General features: G+C 36.5%; 1 protein-coding gene across 1 annotated transcript; it reads right to left on the reverse strand.

The window, feature by feature from the left end:
• Positions 1–87: 87 nt before the first annotated feature.
• On the reverse strand, positions 88–2,664 carry LOC114121004 (uncharacterized). The gene has a single exon (XM_027983132.2). The coding sequence runs from the start codon at positions 2,662–2,664 to the stop codon at positions 88–90; it is 2,577 nt and encodes an 858-aa protein (XP_027838933.2).
• Between the last annotated feature and the right edge of the window lie 8,533 nt (positions 2,665–11,197).

Here is an 11,197-nt window from a genome sequence, read left to right on the forward strand (position 1 = left end):
GAAGTGCCCAGGTGTCAAAGCGTTAAAGTCAGATGGATCAGATGAAATTGCAGTGAGAGGCCTGGAGTTGAGGACCGCTTCAATTCTCTACAACAATGTACTAGTTTCCTCATAAGTTAAAAGAGCACCATTACTGGATTTGACAAGATGTTGTTTTGCCGATTTAACCGCAGACTCCCACAGTCCGCCAAAATGCGGAGCTGACGGAGGAATAAATTGCCATTCAATGCCCAATTCTGACAGTTGATCATTGAATTTATTTTCTTTAGACAAATTAAGTGCCCATGATGAGAGTATCTTTTTTGCGCCTATGAAGTTAGTGCCATTGTCACTGTATAATTTTACACATTGACCTCGGCGGGCAATAAACCGGAATAATACAGAAATAAACGCATCTGAAGATAAATCTCGAACAAGCTCCAAATGAATCGCACGCGTAACCATGCATATAAAAACTGCAATGTAATGCTTCAATGGCGTGACCTTTCTCATACCGTTGCGAATGTTGATAGGACCGCACAGGTCAACACCAGCCTTTTCGAATGCCTGACATCTGGTAACACGAACTGAAGGCAAAGGAGCCATGACAGGTTGGAGCATCAGTGGTTTGGATCGAAAACAAATTATACATTTATGGACAGTTTGACGAGCTAAATTTCTGCCTCTGATAGGCCAGTATGTCCTATGAATGTGAGCCAGGAGTCCTTGAGGACCGATGTGAAGTAATCGTACATGTTCATATTGAAATAACATTTTAACAATTGGATTTTTTGAAGACAGAACAATTGGACACTTTTGACTTTCAGGTATTGGAGCATAAGCCAATCTGCCTCCCACACGTATTAACTTATGACCATCAAGGAATGGATTTAGAGATTTCAAACAACTTCGACGATCAACTTCATTTTTACGTATCAGTGAGCTTATTTCCGAGCTAAAATCTTGCATCTGAGATCGTAGTAACCAAAACAATTGGCTTGTATCAAGTTCAGCAATAGTTAAGGAGCCAAGCCGACGATTATCCTTTCTACGCTTGGGTATTCTGCAATTGAATGTGAATCGTAGCACATACCCAGTTACGCGCATCAACTTCCGCCAGTTGGAACAACGATCAATAATCCAATTGGCATCACTATGTGTAGCCAAAAGTGCTAACTTAATTAGACGTACCTCTGGAAGGTGTTCTTGAAGAGGTATTTCAGCCGGCCATGAAGCCTCTGTATTTACTAACCAACTTGGTCCATTCCACCAGAGATGATTAGGATCAGCTAATGTGTCTGCGTTGGTTCCCCTAGTTATCAAGTCCGCGGGATTACTAGAAGTGGGAACATGACGCCACATTTTAACCTCAGTATTCTCCAAAATTTGTGATATCCGATTAGCTACAAACGACTTGAGTTGGACAGCTGACTGGATCCACCCAAGCGCCACTGAGGAATCAGTCCATAGCATTATGTCCGATGAATTAAATTTGATATTTATGGTGGACAGCTCTGCTTGAATTTCAACGACGAGCTCTGATAGAAGAAGGGCACCGCACAGCTCAAGACGTGGAATGGTAGTTGTGCGCATGGGGGCCACCTTGGACTTAGACATTAACAAGTTGACAATGATAGATCCATCATGAGATTGATTTCGAATGTAAACGCAAGCGCCATATGCTGCTTGTGAAGCGTCACAGAAACCATGCAATGTAATAGTAGATTCGCCATCGATTGTGACTTTCCGAGGAATGGACAATTTGTCCAACGATTTAAGACTGGAATAAAAATTGATCCAACGTGTTTGTAGGTCTGATGGCAGCATTGAATCCCAGCTCAATTTTAGTAACCATAATTGTTGTAAGAAGATCTTACCTATTATTAAAATAGGAGTAATGAGTCCAATGGGATCAAATATACGATTAATATCAGAAAGAAGAGAACGTTTTGTCATGTGTGTTGGCGGATTCCAAGAACCAAGGGAAAAATGAAATGTATCTGTCCTGGGCTGCCAAGATAAGCCAAGCGTATTAACCGTATCTTGATCCGTTAAAGACAACCGATATGTTGCATCATCCGTATCCGTGGGAATGCGAGACATCAATGTGCTAGAGTTGGAACACCATTTCCTCAGCGGAAAACCAGCTGCTTCCAAAACCTTATTGACATTTTCATAAAGTGAGTAACATGCATCTTCAGTGGCACAACCGGTAAGTAAATCATCAACATAAAAATCACTAGATATGACACGTTTAAGAGTTGGATTTTCAACTTCAGTAGCCAGCTGCAAAAGACACCGTGTAGAAAGAAAGGATGCAGCCTTTGTACCATAAGTGACTGTGCGTAGCTCAAATTCCTTTAAAGACTGTTCCGGAGTTTCTCTGTACCATATTCTTTGTAACGCTCGATCCTCAGGGTGTATAAGTACTTGCCTGTACATCTTAGCAATATCAGCTGTTATGACTATAGAATGCATTCTGAACCTCAATAATATATCTAACAAGTCTGGTTGAACCTTGGGACCTCGGTATAAAATATCATTAAGAGATAATCCAGAGCTAGATGGAGCGGATCCGTCAAAGACCACTCTTAATTTGGTTGTGATACTAGATTCTTTTATTACAGCATAATGTGGCAAATAATAAGCGCATTTATTAGGATCTGGAGCAGCTGCTAATGCCATATGATTCATAATTAAATATTCAGACATGAATTTATGATATGCAATGCCAAGCCCTTTGTCTCTAGACAATCGCCTCTCCAAGTGTAGAAAACGACGTTGAGCCATATAAATGGAATCACCAAGTGTACCGATATCAGATTTATTGGAAGCCGCACAACAAATCTTCCAGAATCATCCCTGCTATGAGTATCATTAAAATGCTTTTCCGCCGTCTGCTCATCAGTTCGACGACTATTTGATTTAGTGACAAATAACGATAAAGCTGGTTCAACTCTTCCTTCGCTGAACCAGGCATGCATACATGTGTTCATATGATTACATTGATTATTAGACACCTTGCCGGTAAGAACCCATCCGAGTGCAGTATTATGAAACATTAAGCTATTTTCAATCTCAAATTTTTCACCACTGAATAGAGAGTAAAACACCTCTGCACCAAGTAATAATTGTATGTCTCCAGGATCTCCACAACTGGGATCTGCCAATTGACCTTTCACTATTTCTGGGATCTTCAAATTATTAAGTTTTAAGGGCCGTGACGGTAATGTATTTGAAATGGACGGAAGTACATGTAAATCTATTAGAGTGCTGATAATCTATTAGTGTGTCATAAATGTCGATTTACTACGACCGTCCGATTACCTGAATGGCTTCTTAAATACCAGCATTAATTATCGTTTGTCGAGGGACGCAGCTCTGGCGCGGTGGCGTGTGCACCGTCGCTGTGTCAGTCGAAAAGTTGTAACCAATGACCATTACTCGTGACGTGTCTACTAGTTACGAGGGAAATATAATTTTTTGCAATTTTTTTTTTTTTTTTTATAACCAACAGATCATATAATAAATAGAAGCCTAATTTTCCTTTATTTTTCACCTAAACTTTTTCTGATAGACCAGGTTGTGTAGAATTGATGTAAAGAAATACCCGTACAATCAGAAATAAAATAAATGTTTAAATAATTAATATAATATATAAACTATGAATTATTTATTATATTTGATTATATTTAGAGCAAAATTACGTATGTTTAAAATAAACATAAATTTAATAACTGGAGTTCATAGAATAGTAAATGAGTGTCAATTAATGAGTCTAGACAGTAGACGGGGTCTTTCTCTGAATTAGGTTCGTAAATATAATTTTCGGAAAGGTTTGAAAGGAAATAGCATAATTTGTTCATTCATCATTTAACATCCAATGTGTACATTTTAATATTTCTACTGCAAAAAATAAAAATGGACCGTTTTAATCAGAATGTTTTAGAAAAATTCCAAGACATGTCGTTGGAAGATGAAGTTACGGAAACTGAGGTCGTCATCGTCATGAATAGGCCTTTATTATGTGTGACCATAAACGTCATAAAGGCTATTCATGACGTGACTGCCACTATTATAGGTATGTAACCATCTGCATAATTAGATTTCATATAATATATTTATATTTATTTTAATTCTAGAAAAGACCGGCAATAACCTTTCAGTTGGGTTGAAAGGAAAGAAGAGAAATTTGAAAGAAGTCATTTTCAAATTATTAGCTTTACAAAATGTAAAATCAAAAAAACGAAAAAATTGTTCTTAGAAATTTAAATAAAATTATTCAATATTTTAATGTTGTTTGTTGTTATGCCGGGTGAGTCTATATATACTTAGCCAGGTGAGTCTATATTACCCCCCCGCTGAGAATCCCACGACAGACCAACAACGCACAATGAGATCACCGTGTCCAAGCGAAATAAAAAGTGTATAAAATAAAGTAAGGTTATCGAACATAAATTAATTGGACAGTTGTTACTTATGATAAACGTAATTTTTTTTGGATACACTACAATAGTGTTTATTTTAACATAATATAAATAAATAAGTAAATTAATTAAAATTAATGTTTAGGAATGAAAAAATGCATGTAGAAATACATAACATAACAATTATTTATTCAATCTTTCTTTATCATTTTAGTAACATCTTCATCATTCAAAAATAAATGTATAAGATGCCCATCAACGTTATTGCTTTCTAATACTATCATCATAAATTCTGTGTTACTATTATTTAATGTGGTTTATGACGGGAAGTGGTCTGTGGTGCGGGGGGCTGGTAATATTACGTAATCTCAAACATGTAATTGTAATTTATTTATATATAACTGGGTTTTTACCGTTCGATTATCTTATCGTTGCGACCGTAGCGGCGTAGCTGTACACCGGTCTCCGTGGCTCAATACCACGTCATACATTACTAGTGAGTAACATTTGTCATTGTTTATTGTCATTTGTTTTGTCATTTGTCTTTCTGCGCCCGACGCCGAAGGGAAACCGTTTCTTACACTGTTACAGCGACCTACTGCGACTTACAGCGTTAACACAGTTTCACCGCAGACCATAGGTAAAATATTTATATTATTATTACTTATTATTTATAAAACCTTTATAGTATAAAGTTTATGCTAATCTGCAATTGATTTAATTGTTATTCTCGGTGAATTATGTATTATTTTTCAATTTTTAATATTGTGGAATTGTTCTGATACCATGCATATAAATAATTACAAAAATAATATTATTACTACTTGTCCTGGGTTCAATGTTATGTTTCAAAATACTTAGAAAATTGTTAGTCGCGCTAGTGTATATTACGTCGTTATTGACCACGTTATAATTAGAGGCCTCGTTTGAAAACGTGAAGTAATACGGAGTCCATGTACACGTGAATGAAAAATTTACAATCTCGTATTATTTTATTCACCAAGTACCTATTATGTTATTATTGGCTATTATGTTATTGAAAATAAGTTTTAAACATTTCAATTTTTTGTTAGGTATTTAACCGTTTTAATTATTTTTACTTTGTTCTGTGTCGCGGGAATTTGAATTATAATATATGAGAACGTTTTATGCTAAAAATATATTATGTATTTAACTTTTAATCCGTGGACGAATTGTTCGTTTATACAAATATGACGGGGACCAATTGTCCGCATGCTTAGTTTTTTTCGCGGGGTCCGATTGTCTGTTTTATTACACTTATCAAAAAAATAGCTCGACTAACACCAGGTTAAACATTCAAATGATTAAAAAATCTGTATATAATATAATATATATTTTGTAGAAAATGGCTATAAACCGGAGTTCAAAAAGCTGGAGCGCACATGTGCTGGCTGCGGCTGATGATTACTACGCCAAAACACTATTAACAACAGTTTTGCCTAACATCACACCCCACAGTACAGGGATGGTAGCACTTACACCAGTTGAGAAGCATGATATAAAAATTTGGGAAGTACAACAGCAGTATTACGAATTTTCCTTAAGTGATGCCTCAGCATTCACGTATGCAAGAAACCCCCGGTTCAGAAGATCTAACTATGATCAGTTGTCCATCATAGCAAAACGAAAAATAAACAAAGGTTCGTTGAATTAATTCCTAATAACACTATTTTGCGTCTATGCTGATTACTTAACTCTGCCATGATAACTATCTTGTAACTTTTGATTACAGGTGATACAATAAATGGATTGGTAGGCGCAACATATCGCATAGAGAAACGCTTTCTTTACGAAGGTCAAAATGACTACTCCGTTATATACAGTGACCGTGCCAAGAGTGATATGTTATTCCTAGGACCTGCGGCATTCTGCAACCATGCTTGTTTACCAAACGCGACATTAAAATGTATTAATAAAAAGATAACTGGTGTTGTAGCAATTCAAAACATTAACCCTGGAGAGGAGATTTGCATATTTTACAGTAAAAATTACTTTGAAAACAACAATGAGGAGTGTAATTGTGTGACTTGCTTTGAAATCAGACGTAAGCTTTCTGCATTTGTATAATGCCACATGCACCTAATTTATTATGATTATTTTTTTTTACATTTCAGAAAAAAATTCCACATACACCAGTGACAGTCAAATAACCCACGCAACACCTGAAAGTGAAATCGGTAATTTATTAGTTTAAATGCTGCGGTAAAACCAAGACAATAGATTTTAACGCTACCGCCACCGCCACCGCTGCAGTATGTGGGGGCCTTAATGTGTTATATATAAATGTTTTTTTTATTTTAGATTGCACCTTCCTTGGAAACCCTGTTATCTATATGTCGCCCGAGAGTGCTACAATAGTGGGAGAAGTGTCAGACAAACCATCCAATCAACCAATGGTCAATAGTACATCTAACGAGGTTGTTATTGGACAGAGTAAGTAACGCATGTTTTATATATGGAATAATTAATTTTTTAAATCATTATTTTATTTTATAGCAACACCTGTTATGTCGTCGGAGACAGCTGCAAAAGACGTGTCAGGCCAACAACTTTTCAACAGTATCCCTGATGGGGGGGATTTCAATGAGCAGAGTAAGTAACGCATGTTTTATACATGGAATAATTAAATTTTTTAAATCATTATTTTATTTTATAGCAACACCTGTTATGTCGTCGGAGACAGCTGCAAAAGACGTGTCAGACCAACAACTTGTCACCAGTACCCCTGATGGGGGGGGGGGATGTCATTGAACAGAGTAAGTAACACATGTTTTATACATGGAATAATTAAATTTTTTAAATCATTATTTTATTTTATAGCAACACCTGTTATGTCGTCGGAGACAGCTGCAAAAGACGTGTCAGACCAACAACTTGTCACCAGTACCCTTGATGGGGATGATGTCATTGAACAGAGTAAGTAACGCATGTTTTATACATGGAATAATTAAATTATTTATATTGTATTTTAATTTTATAGCAATACCTGTTAGCACACCAACTATCAGCAGTTCACATGAAGTGGACACCACAACAACTTCACCGAATAGAAAAAAACAAAAAATCGTCAAAAATGTTGGGCGTTCCACAATTCCATTATCACAGAATGTAGTGGCAAGTGTACAACGAGCAGACAGTTCGTCAGAATCAGATAGTAGCAAAGATGATGAGTCTAGTGATGAATTTGAAGATAATGACCACCAAAAGGCAGAAGATGATGACGATGATGATGATGATGATGATGATGATGATGATGATGATGACAAAAATGACAATTCCAAGCAAAATAATTTCCCTTGCCCAAAGTGTTCAAAAACGTATAAGTACAACAGTTGGTTACTAAGGCATTTCAAGACAGTGCACTCTAAAATGTTTGCATGCAAATTTTGCCCAAAATGTTTTAATAAGAAATATAAACTTCAGATGCACACACAAGAGCACACTGGCCAGAAAAAATACAAATGCCCTGATTGCAATAACACCTACAATGACAAATCAAATCTAACCAAACACCGCAAACTGAAACACAACCCAAATCATGAATATATTGAATGTGTCAAATGTGGAGAAACATTTACATGCATCAGGAATTTAAGGTACCATACAAATGTTCACGAAAACATTAAACCGTTTAGATGTACTATCTGTGGAGAGTCATTCACTAGCCCTGCATTCTTATCAAAGCACAAGAAAAAAAAGCATTGTTTAGATTAAATTAAATTTATTGTTAAACAATCCATCGTATAAATTATAAATTGTAATATGAGTCTAGACCAATCTAACTCCTTTTGTTCTTCTTTCTATATCTATAACTTAACCTTTGTTATTTCTACTTATCTTTCATTATATTATGTACTATAATTTATTGACACTTTTTTAATTATATATTATATTTATAAAAATTAAATAAAAATTAAACGAAAACATTAAACCATTTAAATGTACCATCTGTTACGAGTCATTCACTAGCCCTGCATTCTTATCAAAGCACAAGAAAAAAAAGCATTGTTTAAATTTCAAGAGCACACATATCAAAAAAATGGTAATTTATAAAACTTAAATAATTTGAACGCTTATAAATATTATAATTTCTATTTTTATTTTACAGCATACAAAGCAATGAACAGTGCAACAGTAGGTGCGGTGGATTGGGGCTCTTGGCGATACCACCTTGATAAAAAAAACGCGCTTATGTGTAAGACCCCTTGGGTAGTGTGGAACATTACACTTATTTGTTGTACTCAATATGTGAAGACTCAATTATTTCCATCTGCAACAATGATTCACATGTGTCCGGAGGCGGTGACTGCTGTTCCATTTGAATTATTATGATTCGTGGATGGGTGCCGGTGTAAAGGATGTTGAATATGCTTCAATAGTTCTGAAACAAGTAATCTGTTAAAATATTGTGATATATATATTTTTTGGTTAAATTATTGTTAATGAATATATTTTGTGTGTCTTACCAAGTTGTCATTTCTTTTGAACACTTTTGAACAATAACTGCATAAATACAAGTATTAATAAAACAAACCATTGCAGTTGTTTATGCAAAAATACCAAAAACCCTGTAGGCACCGAGCTGACGACTGTTAGATGTCCGCGCACCGCGCAATCACCCGTGTGCCCGTGCAAATACATTATGAATCAATTAATTAAAAATCGAATAATTGTGCGATCGAAATGAGACTTGCACCATTACATTACACTCGTACTCGGCTATAATCCCTGTTATTTTTATGCAAAAATACCAAAAACCCTAGAATCACTGAGCTGACGACGGTTAGATGGCCGCGCAAATACATTATTAATCAATTAATTAAAAATCGAATAATTGTGCGATCGAAATGAGACTTGCACCATTACATTACACTCGTACTCGGCTATAATCACTGTTATTTTTATGCAAAAATACCAAAAACCCTAGAATCACTGAGCTGACGACGGTTAGATGGCCGCGCACCGCGCAATCACCCGTGCGCCGTGCAAATACATTATGAATCAATTAATTAAAAATCGAATAATTGTGAGATCGAAATGAGACTTGCACCATTACATTACACTCGTCTCTAGCTACCATATCTGCGATTTTGGTGATCCTACTACAAATATCACGGAGACGGCGTTCTCATCGTGCATTGTTGATACATCGATCCGCGTACGGTACCTTTTATGCTAATTACGTATAATCGTGTTTTAAAAAATTCCAAAAATCGTATAAAATCAACCCTTTCAACGATCGTTTTGAAACTTTCACAGATTGTAGCAAATATCATCAGCTACCTAGCCTGCTAATTTCGCGTATAACACTTAAAAATCTCGGTGTCCAGTTGCGGACGGCTGGAGTGAGACCGATCGCCGCACAATCACCAGGATGCCATGCAAATATTACATGAATTAATTAATTAAAAATCGAATAATTGTGCGATCGAAATGAGACTAGCACCATTACATTACACTCGTACTCGGCTATAATCCCTGTTATTTTTATGCAAAAATACCAAAAACCCTAGAATCACTGAGCTGACGACGGTTAGATGGCCGCGCACCGCGCAATCACCCGTGCGCCGTGCAAATACATTATGAATCAATTAATTAAAAATCGAATAATTGTGCGATCGAAATGAGACTTGCACCATTACATTACACTCGTACTCGGCTATTATCCCTGTTATTTTTATGCAAAAATACCAAAAACCCTAGAATCACTGAGCTGACGACGGTTAGATGGCCGCGCACCGCGCAATCACCCGTGCGCCGTGCAAATACATTATGAATCAATTAATTAAAAATCGAATAATTGTGAGATCGAAATGAGACTTGCACCATTACATTACACTCGTCTCTAGCTACCATATCTGCGATTTTGGTGATCCTACTACAAATATCACGGAGACGGCGTTCTCATCGTGCATTGTTGATACATCGATCCGCGTACGGTACCTTTTATGCTAAATTACGTATAATCGTGTTTTAAAAAATTCCAAAAATCGTATAAAATCAACCCTTTCAACGATCGTTTTGAAACTTTCACAGATTGTAGCAAATATCATCAGCTACCTAGCCTGCTAATTTCGCGTATAACACTTAAAAATCTCGGTGTCCAGTTGCGGACGGCTGGAGTGAGACCGATCGCCGCACAATCACCAGGATGCCATGCAATATTACATGAATTAATTAATTAAAAATCGAATAATTGTGCGATCGAAATGAGACTAGCACCATTACATTACACTCGTACTCGGCTATAATCCCTGTTATTTTTATGCAAAAATACCAAAAACCCTAGAATCACTGAGCTGACGACGGTTAGATGGCCGCGCACCGCGCAATCACCCGTGCGCCGTGCAAATACATTATGAATCAATTAATTAAAAATCGAATAATTGTGCGATCGAAATGAGACTTGCACCATTACATTACACTCGTACTCGGCTATAATCCCTGTTATTTTTATGCAAAAATACCAAAAACCCTGTAGGCACCGACCTGACGACGGTTAGATGGCCGCGCACCGCGCAATCACCCGTGCGCCGTGCAAATACATTATGAATCAATTAATTAAAAATCGAATAATTGTGCGATCGAAATGAGACTTGCACCATTACATTACAATCGTACTCGGCTATTATCCCTGTTAATTTTATGCAAAAATACCAAAAACCCTGTAGGCACCGAGCTGACGACGGTTAGATGGCCGCGCACCGCGCAATCACCCGTGTGCCCGTGCGCCATGCAAATATATTATGAATCAATTAATTAAAAATCGA

This window comes from Aphis gossypii, unplaced genomic scaffold (genome assembly GCF_020184175.1).
Source record: "Aphis gossypii isolate Hap1 unplaced genomic scaffold, ASM2018417v2 Contig00951, whole genome shotgun sequence".
Taxonomy (NCBI): Eukaryota; Metazoa; Arthropoda; class Insecta; order Hemiptera; family Aphididae; genus Aphis; species Aphis gossypii.